Consider the following 15,433-nt stretch of genomic DNA (forward strand, 5'->3'; position numbering starts at 1 on the left):
TATTATAGAGAGACAATATTACTTCATACTTACATTCAGAGACAATATTACTACTTTTAATTTGTAATGGGGTCTTTATATTTTAATCTATACATCTATACATATAAATAAAATTGAAGTATCTGTTTTGTAATATTAAAATAACTGTTCTTTTCTTAATGTATATGAATAAATATGGTGTGTATAAGTTTATATTCACATGTTTCGACTTGTAAATGTAAACTTACAAGGATTATTTAAAAGAGCAACACACAAGTTTCTTGCTCGTTCTTCTTGTGATGAGATAGCTTTCCGAACGAGTGGTAGATAAAAAAAAATTGTTATGACTATTTAAAAGTGTTTAAATTAAGTTTATTTGAATAAATTATTTTCTATTCTATTACAGACAGTATAGAATAATTCTGTCCTGAGTTTGGAGTGTTTAATTTATTATTAAAAACACTTTTTTTTCACTCCTCCATTTTTGGCTTTGCCTTTCCAATATCAAGTTAAGGAAATTTAATTTAAATACTAAGGAATGGAATGGAATTTTGAAGGAAAAAGAGGAGGTTGGGTGTATAATTACAATATAATGGACAAATGAATATATTACAATCTTATATTATTACTTGAAATATATGTGGCTAATATTCTATATATAAATCACTATCACTATTATGTAACAAACAATTAATAGATGTAGGAAATGGGACATGGATCAGAAGAAGTATTAAATACATTATAATAATATTAAAATTAGACAAATTTGCAGATTATTTTAAGTAATTATTACTAGTTAAATTTAAACCCATGTTAAGGGAAGGAAAACCTATATATTTTATTGATGCTAATTTTATTAAATTTATATATTAAATTGCTTCAAAGAATTACAATAAAAATTCTAACATCCATACATTATTTACAAATTTACCGCCAAAAACACGCAAATATTGTCAAAGACAATTATTATATTATATTTAAAAAAAAAGAACAATGTATTATGAAAAGATGTACAAATACCAAAGTATGTTGTTAAGTGTACTTTATAAAATTGTTTTTAAATTGTGAATCAGTTTAAAATCACGATATGTCTCAATTAAATGTATAATTCGAATCTGTATTGCTGTATCAGACAGCAATTTAGTTTCATGTAGTGTAGTTATCAGTCCAACAAGTGAAAACGCCGCTTAAATCATGGATGTAGTAAGTGATAGCGGTCAATCATATTCGGTCGGGTTATACCGCCATCCGCCCGGTGACATCATCCTTTTATATTGACTTGATAGATAATATGTAGGGAATTGATTGCAGTCACGCCCAAAATAACGATACAGATTACAGAACGATATCACTAAGTGAATAATAAAATCGTAATTTTCAATTTTTAAAGGGAAAACAACATTATAATTTTAATTTCAAAATCTAAAGATTAGTCTGTGCAAGTATTTGAAATAAGAGGTGCACCTTAAAATTATAGTAGAATAGGCCACTCAATCTCGGCGTCTGCGCCTAAATTGACATGGTTATAACTAAAAAAAAAAAGCGACCTCATTTGGCTATAGAAGAATCAGACACACCCTAAACGAACAAAGATATTAGATTTTCTCACGCGCGTATGACCGCATTCTAAGAGGAAATGTAAACATAATAATACAAAAGAAAGCTGATTGCATGCAATACGCACCGGCAGTTGGCTCCGAGAGGCGATAATGTCGAATCTTTCGCAGTCACTTCACAAAATCACTTCTCACTAATAGAAGCTAAGTAACTAACACTAAGCACGGGAATGACGTAACATTATTTAGAATTACACGCACAGAATGTTTTTAAGTATATTTTAATCCACTAGCACCAAATACATTACGGTTAAACGCGTTTATTTCAATATTTCGTTCGTAAAAAAGAATATAGTCCGAACGCCACACGAGTAGATCGATGTCGACCCGAGTTTCGTTTTTTCACCGCGGCACCGCGGCGTCGCTATAATCGGCTATCACGTTTTCTTGGCCAGATGGCGCTGGCGTAGTTATTGCCATAATAATATGACTAATTACCACCAAAACATTAAAATACTTAAATTCATATTGTTAAAAATATTTCTTAAAATTTATTTATTTCTGTAACTTTTTTAAATAAATGCAAATTATATTGCAAATACAATACGAATCCTATTACGGAAAAAGATACTTAATTTTGGCCTTAATAGGTTAGTCGTCTTGGCGTATATATCTAATATACAAAATTTTAATTTTACGGTATTCGTAACAAAACTTCTACAAAAAAGTTTGACCGATTCTTATGAAATTTTGTGTACATGTTAAGTGGTTAAGTGGTGGTGTATCTCATAAATTTATTGCACATTGCATGGGTAGTTGTTCCACTGGTTTACTAGATCGAATTACAATTCAAATTTCAGCGACACAAAATAAGCTTTGTTTATACACATAGAAGGAAACATCGGCAACAAATCAAAAATTATCTGTGAGACAACGGTAGGCTCACCCCTGGCATGTTGGTTTCAAATGCATACAGACATAGGTATGTGGGGTTGTCAAAATTTGTCTTCACTATGACATTAACATTTGATAATGCCCCTGATTACCCATTTTTTAATAACAGCCTTGACAATACCATATAAATTTATCAATAAGACTTAAAATTATCCATAAGACCAAACAGAATGACATTTATAAGGTGCGTGCGAAGCTTCGCATGCGCACTGCCTACATAATGTGTTTATAGGTATTCAGCCATAAACCTATTTCGTTTGTTTTGCAAACAAGCTAACGTCCGCCGGACAACACGTTATCATTTTACACCTGTGATACTATACACTCATGCGTTGCTTAAAAGATTAAGAGGTCATTCCTCTTATCCTATAAGTGCACAACCTAATTGCAAACTACCGCTTACAGACAGACAGACAAAAGGCAGCTTTTTTGCGACTGAAATAGGTGACAGACAAATTTTTACAGTATACATCTAGTAAAAAATGTTAAATAAATCGAAATAGATCTACTATTCACCTATTTCACTAGTAATCTAAATATCTCTATATACGGGAAATTTTCGTAAAGTGTTAACACCCGTAGCTACGTTACGTTCCCGTTTACGCATACTTAGTGTGGTACACAATGCAGATATATGGAAAATTACAAAAACTATATTATAATTTATTTTTATTATTCATGAATACAATGAATATTTTAAAACTGGTATAAAAATTAAAATGACACTGTTAAAAAAATATTTTCGTTTTATACATGGATTTACGCTTCCAAACATACCAAACGAAACGGATTAAAAAAAAAATTTAGTCCTAAAAAAATGGCGTTCTAATAGCTTGTTTGTTGCATTATTTTTTATTTATTTTTAGACAAAATTTTAAAACTGTTGTCCAGATAATAAGGTAAATATATTTATTTCTATTAATATTATGTTTTATGTATAATTTTTGTTATAATTCGGAATTCATTGTTAATAAAAATACAAAATATTTGTTGGTTAGGTTATCTCAACATGAATACCAATTTTTATTAACTATTTTTTTGTGTAATAAATGTAATTTCCTGTTTTAACACCAACTGAAAAATAACTTTATTAATTTATTTACTTATATTGTACATTAAAAATGTCGGTAATGACAAGCCGCGTCTGTTGCACACACATGTTTTATAAAGTTTTGTATTACTAAAAAAATTCATGTAAGTTATGGAGCAATGTTGAACAACCAAGGTGTTTATTAATATTTTTAAATTACACGAGGTTTCCACTTAGATTATATAGACATACACACGTATACAATGTAAATAAACTAGCTTTTAAAAAATAGAAAATCAGTTGAGTTTATCTCCAGTTTTTCTCAATTGAATCTGTATACTGAACTACTGACGGTAGGGAAAGAATATTAATACAAAAAACTTGGTGTTCATAACCGGCTGACATGTCCTACATGAATAAATTATTCATGATTTAATTTTTTATTCATAACAATAATTGTTGTGTCGAATTTCAAAATACATAATTAAATCTAAATCTAAAATAACAATGTCAAAATAATAATACCAATAACGATAAAATCAATAATAGTAATACCAATATTAATTTCCAAATTGAGCCACAGTAACGGTCAGTCATCAAAATATTTGTCTACGGAGTAAAAGCATTTTCATTTCAAATCCACAATTTTTCATTTATGTAACAACCATTTCATGAACAGAACTTAGAACCCTTTGACTGAACTGGCATCTGCAACTCTAAAATGGTTAATAAAACATCAGACAAATGTAGATTATTTAAATTATTAACCGACGAGCAGTCAGCTCATGACCACGGCTAGTGCAACCTAATCGAAATGTCGAGAGAGGTAAATACCTTTATTTGCCATAAAATTATTTGTGTTAAGACCCGGTTAATAATTTAAATAACGTAGAGAAATATTGGTTACAATGGATAATTGTTAGTAACAGCAATACATTAACTTATCTATTTTTTTTTATTGGGTTGTTTGGGCTATTGTCAGATGTTTGTAGCACCTGTAGCACTGCGACCTACCTAGAACTATTGTGCTCGCCCTGTATCAAAGTTCGCCACCTAGACCCGTTAGGGACAATATAAAACTTATCTATACTTAAACACCAATTGTTTTATGTAATGTTGGTGGTAGACAAGCTGTCTGTAATGCCACTTCTATATTACCATTCTAGGGGTCATGTAAATTTCTCATAACATGTAATCTATACATATAAATTCGAGTGTCTGTTTGTAATATGGAAATAACCGTTTTTTACTACATGCATATGAATATAGATATGGTACATACAGTTTTTACAATTTTTGTCTGTCTGTCTGTTCCGGCTGAAATGGCTGGAGTGATTTTGACGGGACTTTTATTAGCAGGTAGCTGATGTAATAGGGAGTAATTTAGGCTACTTTTATTTCAGAAAAATAAACTTAAATTCCATGCAGACAAAGTCACAAGTACAGCTGGTTTTATATAATCTTGAAAGAATTTACAAATTTAATTAATAATAAATAAAAAACAAAGAATTAAAAATGTAAATTGTAAATTATACTGCACACTACTGAATAGTATGTATTTGTAATTGAATTTTGTTTGTGGACTGTTTATTCATTCAACCTGACAGGGTACATAACTAGTCGGGGCGGGTCCCCCTAGGAACTATCTAACTGATCTGACCTCATACTCATCTTATCTTCCTCCACTAGTGCCCTGCCAACGTAAACCTTTGACGCAGGCGGGTTCACCATTCCATTATCATCCATAAAAAAACATCAGTGTAATTTAAAAAAATATGTTTATATTCAGAGGCATGGGTCGGTCGCCGAGTCGACGCGACGACCGGCGGCGGGAGGAGCGCCGCGACAGAGACAGAGACAGAGACAGGCGCAGGCCTCGCACGCGGTCGCGCTCGCGCTCCCTCGAACGCAGGCGGCGCTCCCCCGACCGCCGCCGGAGCCCCTCCCCGCGCAGGCGACGCTCCCGCTCCATCTCTCCAGGCCCGACCACCTCGTTCGTAAAGCCGAAGAAGACCTTCGGAGAACGGCCCATTGTCACCCCGGCGGATTTAGAGGGCAAATCGCCAGAGGAACAGGAAATGTTAAAGGTAATGGGTTTCTGTGGGTTCGACACGACCAAAGGGAAAAAGGTGGAGGATAACGTCGAAGGGGACGTACACGTGGTGCTGAAGCGTAAGTACCGGCAGTACATGAACAGGAAAGGGGGCTTCAACAGGCCGCTGGACTTCGTCGCGTAGTTGCACGAACGTCGTCGCATGTTAGACCTGCAGGGTCACATTTTGTGTTGCAAACATGTGATATCGTAGGATTTGGACGGTGCAGATGTACTTATTTAGATGCTTGATTATTATAGAGCGGACCACAAAGCGCAGAGCGATGTTAGTAACTGCAAATGTAGTTAAATAGGTACTATAAAATTATTGGGTGGAACGCGAAAAGCAGAGCGGTCTTAGAGAACAGGTTAGAACTCTTAGTAAATGCAAATGTAGATAAATAGATCATCATCATCAGCTCGGAAGACGTCCACTGCTGGACATAGGCCTCCACCAAAGATATCCACGACGATCGGTCCTGCGCTGCTCGCATCCAATGCCTTCCAGCGATCTTGACCAGATCGTCGGTCCACCTTGCTGGAGGCCTTCCCACGCTAAGATACGTAGATAAATTCTATAGAATTATTGGGTGGAACGCAAACGTAGAGCCATCTTAAAGATCAGAATTGCACTCTTTGTTATGATACTCCAGGAACGGTTTGGGCAATCGAAACCAAAATTTCATCAGATGGACCTTTGGGCCTCCATCGTTTACCACTCAAAAAGATTCCGCTCAGCCGCGTCCTCGAGGAATGGTCATTGATAAAGTTTCTGTCTATGCTAAGACAGAAAAATTCACGCGCTGCTGCAAAAAATTTAATTTCAAAGACTAAGTTTTTAATAATAATCGCGCTCCGCTCAACATGTGAGCTGGTGTGTAAACAGCACCACGGTAACAATCCTAGTAAAATTTACAAGAATATGAAGCCGAAAATGTCATATATAAATAATAAATTTTATCTATAAGTTGTACAAAGAAAGAATTAGTTTATTCAACACAGGAGTAACACAAGTTTCTTGCTCTTTCTTGTGCTAAATATCAATATTTATGTAGATAGATAAATTCTTTATTCTCATAAAATTGACGAGGAAATGGCACCGAAAATGATGTATAAGCGGGAAGCGTGGAGTGATCTTAGAGATCAGATTTGCACACTTTGTAACGAGACTCCTCCGATATGACTTGACCGATTGAGACCAAATGGAGTGAACTTAGAGATCAGATTTCCATTCATTGTAATGATATTCCTCCGAAACGACTTGACTGATCGAGACCAAAATTTTATCGAAGGTCGACCTTAAGCCTCCATCGTTTACCACTCAAAGAAATTGTTTAAAATTGTTTTTTTAGGAATAAACTTGCTCCGCTCATATGACCTGGTGTAAAGAACACACCGTTAACAACCCACTTACGATGGGAATTAAGTTTTAATTCGTTGATATTCTTCATCTATTCGGTACATATGCACCTAACAAGCCTACATTTATTTAGTCTTAAGTGTTGTATTAATTTTTGTATGGTCGATAGCACAATAGTACACTCATACACAATTTACGGTGAAATGTAAATATTGTTTAACTCATGTATGGAAGGTTTTGGTTTTTTTATGTATGACTGTACTGTGGGTTAAGACCTGTTTACGGAACCTGATGGTATATATGTATGGAAAGTAGGTGTGACATTCCCGGTTGCAATGTTTGAAAGTGCTGTTTGATTATATAAGTCAGTTACAAACGTTATTGCAACAGATTGATTTTCGATTTTATATGATTCAATTTGACAGTTACAGTTACAAGATATACAAAATATATGTACAAGTTGATATTGTAGCCAGTTCTTAGCAAAAGTAGCTAGCCCAACTGGATGACTAACAAAATTTAAAAATAAATTATGAATATGAAATCGTTTTTTTTGTCACAGGATCTTATTTAATAAATAAAATAGTGACAAAATTTTGTGACAAATAATATTGATAGATATTCATAAATAAATTATTTTAGTCTTTGGCAACTTAAGTTTTATAGTTTGTTAATTATAGCTGTTAAATGAATCGAAACTGTCATTATTAATAGAAAAGAATAGAAATTATTGACTTGCACATATAGAAGAATAATGACAAAAAAATAGCAATTTACGTATCACAAAACAGACCATAACTCAGCATAATGCTGGAAACAAGGCTTCCAGCGATGATTTTCATTTCAAATTGGAATTAATAGCAATTGTTCATAATTAAATATATTCTAAAGTATAGCTTTATATGAGAAGTATATAGAATTTAAACACGAACAAACAAATATTAGTTTTAAATTTAAAAAAAAATCATTCAACGGGATATTCATTCAAATTTATTAATTTTATATAGTTTTTAAAACTATATGAAAATAAAGAAATATTCGTTTAAATTAAAGAAATGACAATATTCATAATTCTTACGCTATATTTGTTCATTTTTACTAAACATCATTCTTATAACAATATGAAGTACATTGGAAAAAACAGATGCCCGCCATTTTGTTTGAAATGTGAAATTTCAAAATGGCGGTTCTGTAATCATGCCATCAGGTTTCATTTATAGAATTATTAAGATAGAATAAGTCCGTTATTACAGTACCCGCGCGCAGCTTTGCCCGCGCGGGCCCATACCAGCGCACAGCGCACCAAGAAACGCAACGGAATCCGTCCGATGTAGACGCGCTGGTCTGAGCCTTCTCATTATGACATTTAAAAAATAAATCGTTTTGGCGGGAAATTATTGGATGCCATCTTGAATTAACGTTTTCACAGTTGTCCGAAGCAAGGGAAATAGATTTTTAATGCCTTAAATTGGAGATATGGTGTTGCTTGCATTAAGTTCTGCACAGTTTTGGATAAAAAAGATTTTTTTTTATTAATGACAGTTGCCTTGCCATAGACAAGATGTCTTCCAATATTGCCATATATATGAATATCTGACAGTATTTAACACACAATATGTTTATAGTTGTCAATAGGTTAAGTTCTGTCAGATTAATGTTATAATTGTGAAGTAACGACTTATTTCCTTAGTGAGTCATAGACAAGAATAATCGAATCGTATTTTACATTGTTTTTATAAAAATGAATATGAATTTAAATTGGAATACTTTTTGTTCTAATTTTAAATTATATTTCTTTTTATAAATAAACAATTCGATCATAGTGAAGGCTCTAATGACTGTAGAATAAGACTGAATAGTTGTCCGTACTGGTTGCAAGTTACCCGCCCGGCGCGCCACCTAGCAATAGTGTTACAGAGTTATTTACACACTGATATACACACACCCCCCTCTTCCCCTCTACATTCCTCCATAATGTACAATAGTTAAAGATTGACAAGTCAGAGTGTACTGTTTCTAATTACATTATCATTTTTGAGTTGGCAATATATTGTCTATGGTTTAAAAAAAAATGTAATCAAAGGAAAGGAATTATACAGCCAAAGTATACTCAGAATTGATACATGTTTTTGTAAACCATGCACTCTGCCTTCTCATTCTCCATAGCCCATATACAATATTATACACAAGTTGCTTGAAATGTGATATTTTTTAAATAATATATTGAAGCACATGCGTCGCGCGGGGGTACCGGCAGCAATATTTGTCTACACGGGATCGATTCCGTAACGTTTGTCACTACATCTGCACCTTTAATGAATCAGAAAAAACATTGTTTTGTCACTCTATCCAAATATTTGTAAACTTTTATATCAAAATTAAAGAGTTTAGCTGTTTGGTAATTTGTCTAATCTGTAATAAAAAATAAAAAAAAAAATTTTTGGCTAAAATATGAAAATATAAATTCATACCAAAATATATTTTTGTTACTTGCATTAAAAACTTTATATGAATACACAAGCACTGAGCAAGTACCTTTCATTACCTTTTATCACTACCTTTTTTTTTTTACAATAAACTGCGTACGTACTTATAAAACTAAACTATATTGTGCGTCGTAAATAACTGGCTACTAATAAATAAAAAACAATCAATTTGTTTCTAATAAAAACAAAAACAAATTCGCGCCAATTTTGTACTTATGGCGCCATTACATACAAAACATCTGTCAAAAAATGTATACACTGCGATACAATTTCTAGAGCTAATGTCATTCCAAAATTCCCTATATCGAGTAATAAAATAAAAAAGAATTAATGTATTAATAAATATATAAACGCAGTGTCCTGATTATTATTTCATAAAATTTTGTAAGTTTATAAAAATATTCCATTATTAATTTCACTCATTATCCGTTTCAAAATCAATAATTATTTGCTTTAAAATTTGTGAGGATTTAAATTTCTTTTTTTTTTATATTCATGAAAATATAGCTGTATCGATCAATTCCTCTTTATTTCTGTATATTTAAGAAAAATAAAACATGTATAAATCGATCACTTATAATTTAACTTGTTAAACAAAGATTCATTCCACATGTACATACCACGAGTTTATTTATAGTTATTTAATAATATTTATAATGTCTTTTATTAGAAAACCATAAAAAAATATTTTTGTTTTATAATATCTAAAATACGATCTTTAATTGAAAATAAAGGTCCAGTGATCACTATAACAATATATATTATGAATTATTATTAAAACTTACGTTAAATTTTGCTTTTATATTATTATAACAATTTTTGCGAAATGTGAAACCATATTAAATTCCGGTACGTAGTTATATAAATATGCAAGTTATTGTTAAATGTTTGGAAAAGAAAGTGTAAAATGCGAAGTATATGGTTGTATAGCTGTGTTCCTTAGCTATGTTTGTAATTGTTCTTTGTTTCAATAAAAATAACTATTTAAAATTAATGTTTTTGAATTTCTCTAATATTATAATTGAATTTTAATAATTTAAACTTTTATTTCGATATTTTAAGATATTATTTCGGGTTAATTATGTCTTATTTTTCATCATCGACATTCATGCACTGTATTGCACTGCTATACCAATATTTAAGTATATTTAAGTATTTTTATCAATTGTCCAGTACCCATAACACAAGCTCAGCCTAGTTTGGGACTAGATGGCGTTATGTGAAATATCGAGAAGAAAGAAAAATAAATTTCTTTTATAAACAACGTTATAACGCCATATTTTTCGCATACAAGACATATAGAATCTCAAACATTTTGTTATATCTGTATACAACAATAATTTTCAGGCTTCATTCGTTTTCCATTCTAACTACATTTTATCTAAACGCTAATTTAAGTACTTATTTGTTGACTGTACCGATTTCGACGTGTAATTTTTGTATAAAAAATAATTCATTTTGTATAAGAATTTATATTTGTAATTTTTGTCGAGTCGAAAGAAATAAAAATTTTATAATTCAATAAATTGTTTTATTAAAGTCTAGCGACCTGGCTAGGTGGACACCGTCCTCGCTGGCGAAGACGATGACCTCAACCACACCATACCGTGCAATCAACCGGGCGCTCCACACTTGCCTCAATAGGAGGCAAGAAATTGACGATAAAAAGTCTCTGGCTCGAGTAGGTACTTTGTATAATATGTATAGTACAGAAAAGATGATATATTGAAAGGTTTGCAATGCACCCGTTTCTTTTTCGCATTCTTATGCTGTCAGCCGTAGCTGACCTTTTATAGCTTCACCGGACGATAGGGGGCGAGTGCAGATGGCACTCCAAACCAAAGGAAGGATTTATGGAGCGGCTGAAGGCCAACTCCTGCCTGACGGATACGAACTTAGTCTGAGGGCACCACTAGGGGTTCGAACATCGGCTCAGGCCGTCGTAATTTCGATCCCCGTTTGAATTGGACGGGGGATCGATCGGAGGGGAACAATGCCCGGCCCCAACTCGTTTATAAATACTGTTGCCTCCGCCCCCCACACCCCTGTAGTTTCGAAAGTCCAGTCGTTCATCTCCAAGACCCCTTACTTACTTATTTAATGAAATTTAAGTTATTAATAAAAAAATTGTCTACTTAATATTGTTTTAAATAACTTGAATAAATAAAAATACCATCGTTCAATTCTCACTTAATTTATTTACCATAAAAATAAACAATAAATACTGTAACACGCCATATAACAGTCAAATGTGATGGGAATAAATTATTAAACCAAATATTAGGAACTTCTATGGGTACCAATTCACACCAAAATAGGTACATATTTTATTAACACTTATATTCAATTTGCAACACATATTTTATATATTTTATCAATTTACATAGGTGTTATTTTGCGGAAGTCCATTTCATTACTTAACCCTTCGAACGTATTGACACAGATCTGTGCATCCCTCTTAAACCGTATTACGGTCTTGTCACAGATCTGTGCATCCCTCTTAAACCGTTTTACCGTCTTGTCACAGATCTGTGCGCCCCTCTTAAACCGTTTTACAGTCTTGTCACAGATCTGTGCACCCCTCTTAAACCGTATTACCGTCTTGCCACAGATCTGTGCCCGCAACCGTGTCTTCTTTTTAACAAATTTAATCCTTATTTAAAACGAAATAAGATCGAAATGTATTTGAGAAAATACAGCTGGCGCGCTCATACCGCCTCTTCACTTTCGGTCGCTGCGACATACGACAGACATTCGAAAGGTTAATATATTTATATTATTTTGTTTAATTCCGCTATCATTATCATGTGTGAGACCACAAATATTCAGTGTGGAAACCTGACCACCGCTACTGGAAGCGTCACGACCTTCTCTATTGGTGATCAAATTCAGACCGTTATTTGTCCTTACACACGTATATTGGGCTAACAGTCTAATGCAATTCAACACTTCACTTTTGTATAATATTTACAAGGGGTTTATCCATAAATTACGTCACATGTTTACGGGAGGGGGTCGATAAAGTGTGACATAGTGTGACAAAGAGTGTGAGTAGCTTTAATTAATCAACAGATAAAAATAGGTTGTTGTTTGATAATTTAATCATTTCTAGATGTTTCATTGTAAAATATAGGTCGTTACAAATGTGACAGACTGTGAAAAGGATGACAAAAAGGCATAAAAATGTTGTTTTTTAATTTAATCCTTTCTGTATGTTCAATTGTAAAACGTAATTCGTCACACTAGGCAGAGGAACCGTCTGTGACAATGGTATAAAATATCATGAAAATGTTTGTTAATTTTATAATTTTTAGATGTATAATTATAAAATATAGTTCGTAACACTAGAGACGGGGAGCGTCACATCATCATATATGACAGACTGTGACTAGGATTGTAAAAAATATATAATTTTGAGCGACGTAACTTATGGATAGTTCTGTATAAATGTCTAATTAATTATATATTATCGATTACAAATTTAAAATTTGGTGTCATCAAGGCAGTTGTTAAACATTAATGGTACATGGTCACATTAAAACAGTTAATAACCAGGGACATATAAGCACAATACCTGAACCATATCACAATCACATAATTTAAATATTTTAATCACTAAATTATAGTACAGACTGCAGGAAACTCGCCCCGTTGTATTCAAATATACCGAGCGAAATGTGGATATAACTTCAAGTGTTGCGTTCACAACATCGACAGTTGATTCTCTGACTACCCCATCAAAGATAACACTCGTGAAGTTGTCTTACTATTACCGATATTACAGTGAAAGTACCAGGAGAACATGACTCGCAAGTAGTCCAGAGGTTACTAACATTCTATTGGAGTAATGTGTTTTTTTTTCTTCATTTATACCGAACGAAATGTGGACATGTCAAGTGTTGCGTTCACAACATCGACAGTCGACAATGGCTCTGAATACCCCATCAAAGATAACAGTCGTGAAGTTACCTTACTATTACCGATACTGCAGTGAAAGTACCAGGAGAACATGACTCGCGAATAGTCCAGAGGCTACTAACATTCTATTGGAGTAATGTTTTTTTTTCTTCATATATACCGAGCGAAATGTGGACATGTCAAGTGTTGCGTTCACAAAATCGAAAGTTGATTCACTGACTACCCCATCAAAGATAAGTCGTAAAAGTTTATTTTATACGAAATTAATGACAATATTCTTCATATAAAGTTGCTACTTACGTAGAAATTATATTTATTCACATAAAGTCAAATAAGCACTTTTGAGGATAGTCGTATTTTTTTATTCTACCACTTATTCTGAACGCAGACTCATCACAAAAGACCAGTGGCGTAGTTAGGTAACCAAGGGCCCTGGGGCAAATCAACAATAGTAATATAGGATCCCACTGCTCAGCAGTCGTGTCCTATATTACAGTTTTATTAAAACCCATATATCGCCATCCGTCAAATTGACAACACTGCCAAGCAACAGAAAGAATTTCGGGAAATTCCGAAGGTATATATTTCTAATTTCTCTCAACTGAGTAGCCATGATTAAAGTTGGGTTGCAACCTGTCTAAACAAACGAACTAAACGAACGAAAAATTAAAATTTTTCGTACGTTTAGTTCAGTTGATCGAGATTTTCTGTCGAGGGTTCGAAGGCCCCTGAACTTGAGGGCCTCGGGGCACTGCCCCGCATAGCCCCTAAATAGCTACGCCACTGCAAGTCATTATTGGATCAAAAATAACAGTATAAGCGGTTCGTTTGTATACATTTTTGTGCATTTTGTTATAATACTGTAATATTAATAACCAACTGTCACATATTCATAATATTAAAACTTTGAAGCAACCTCCTGAATAGAAAATAAATAAAATTTCTGTTCTTAGAATACATCAATAAATTATTTTGTCGATATATTATCTTAATTTGTATGGTGCCATACATCAAGAGTGACACAAAATACATTTTCTAAAAAATAAATAAAAGTGTGACCGTTTTTGTCACATCTTGTCACGTTCATGAGATTTCTCCTTCCCGATTTACGACTAAGCCTGTATAAATAAGAATATTAGACTTACAAGACAGTCTTACAGGTCACTGTAAAACTGTCTTGCTATTTAAAATTTCTTAAAAGCAAACGATTAAGTAATTTACTTAAAATTAAAAATAACACAAATACCAATCGAGAACTCAACATAAATAAATAAAAAGTGGTAAAATCCCGTGATTTTTTTCTAATTTCACGTATAAATAATGAACGCATATATATATACATATATATAACTTAAAATAACAATCCAGTTTCAAAGGTCATTGTAACACTGTCTTGTTATTTTAATTTTCTGATTGTGATCTCAGAAAAATGACTATTATATCAATTAATTTAGAGTATCATTTGCATTGAGATGGAAATCCTCCAAAATTGTTGAATATTTATAATAATTAGTCTTTGTATAATATTATTCACAATGAACGTTTAGTTAGTTTAGCGCGCTACATCCTAGGTCTTACCATCATTTACCATCAGATGAGGTAAGACCAAGCGCAATCCCATTATTAATAAAAAAAAAAAAAGAACGTTTACAAAATATATTTAATCCCCGACGCAAAGATTCGTTTATATGTTTGTCTGTAACATCACGTAAATACCATTGTAAAATACAAACATTTCATTTTTCGGTTACACTTATCTTGACAATACAAAATACTTCAAGACACTCATATATTGTAATATGTCACATAGTTTTATAAATGTCTTTTGGATTTTTGTTTAAAACGCAAAGTTTTTGCGTTTCAATATTTTAATATAGGGTGTACAAATGTGAGGTATGTCACTTTCTTCCGTACTTTGTCACACTATGTCACACTTCGCCATTTTTTTACTTAAATGAGACATAACTTATGAAACCTCATTGCTACAGAACCGATTGACATATTACTAAAGAGTTTTGGTGCTATAATAGTTTACATTTGTTTTAATCACTATTATAT

The 15,433-nt window shown here is 32.7% G+C and overlaps 2 protein-coding genes across 2 annotated transcripts in view; one reads left to right on the plus strand and one right to left on the minus strand.

Annotated features, from left to right (window-relative positions):
- Positions 1-1,954, minus strand: part of LOC131840667 (protein hu-li tai shao) — a 109,539-nt gene extending 107,585 nt beyond the window's left edge. The window contains exon 1 of the mRNA XM_059188845.1: positions 1,664-1,954. The gene's annotated coding sequence lies outside the window, so the exon portion shown is untranslated. The remainder of the gene's footprint in view (positions 1-1,663) is intronic.
- A 1,353-nt stretch (positions 1,955-3,307) lies between these two features.
- LOC131840665 (U4/U6.U5 small nuclear ribonucleoprotein 27 kDa protein) lies at positions 3,308-6,248 on the plus strand. Its single transcript, XM_059188843.1, has 2 exons — positions 3,308-3,388; positions 5,309-6,248. The coding sequence occupies exon 2, from the start codon at positions 5,313-5,315 to the stop codon at positions 5,754-5,756; it is 444 nt and encodes a 147-aa protein (XP_059044826.1). The 5' UTR covers positions 3,308-3,388; positions 5,309-5,312; the 3' UTR covers positions 5,757-6,248.
- Positions 6,249-15,433: the final 9,185 nt, after the last annotated feature.

Source organism: Achroia grisella, unplaced genomic scaffold (assembly GCF_030625045.1).
Source record: "Achroia grisella isolate CSIRO2021 unplaced genomic scaffold, CSIRO_AGI_Agris_v1 utg149, whole genome shotgun sequence".
NCBI classification, from domain to species: domain Eukaryota; kingdom Metazoa; phylum Arthropoda; class Insecta; order Lepidoptera; family Pyralidae; genus Achroia; species Achroia grisella.

What these genes read in the sequence shown, in the direction of transcription:
- LOC131840665 (XM_059188843.1), top strand. Translation starts at nt 5,313, where the DNA reads ATGGGTCGGTCGCCGAGTCGACGCGACGACCGGCGGCGGGAGGAGCGC.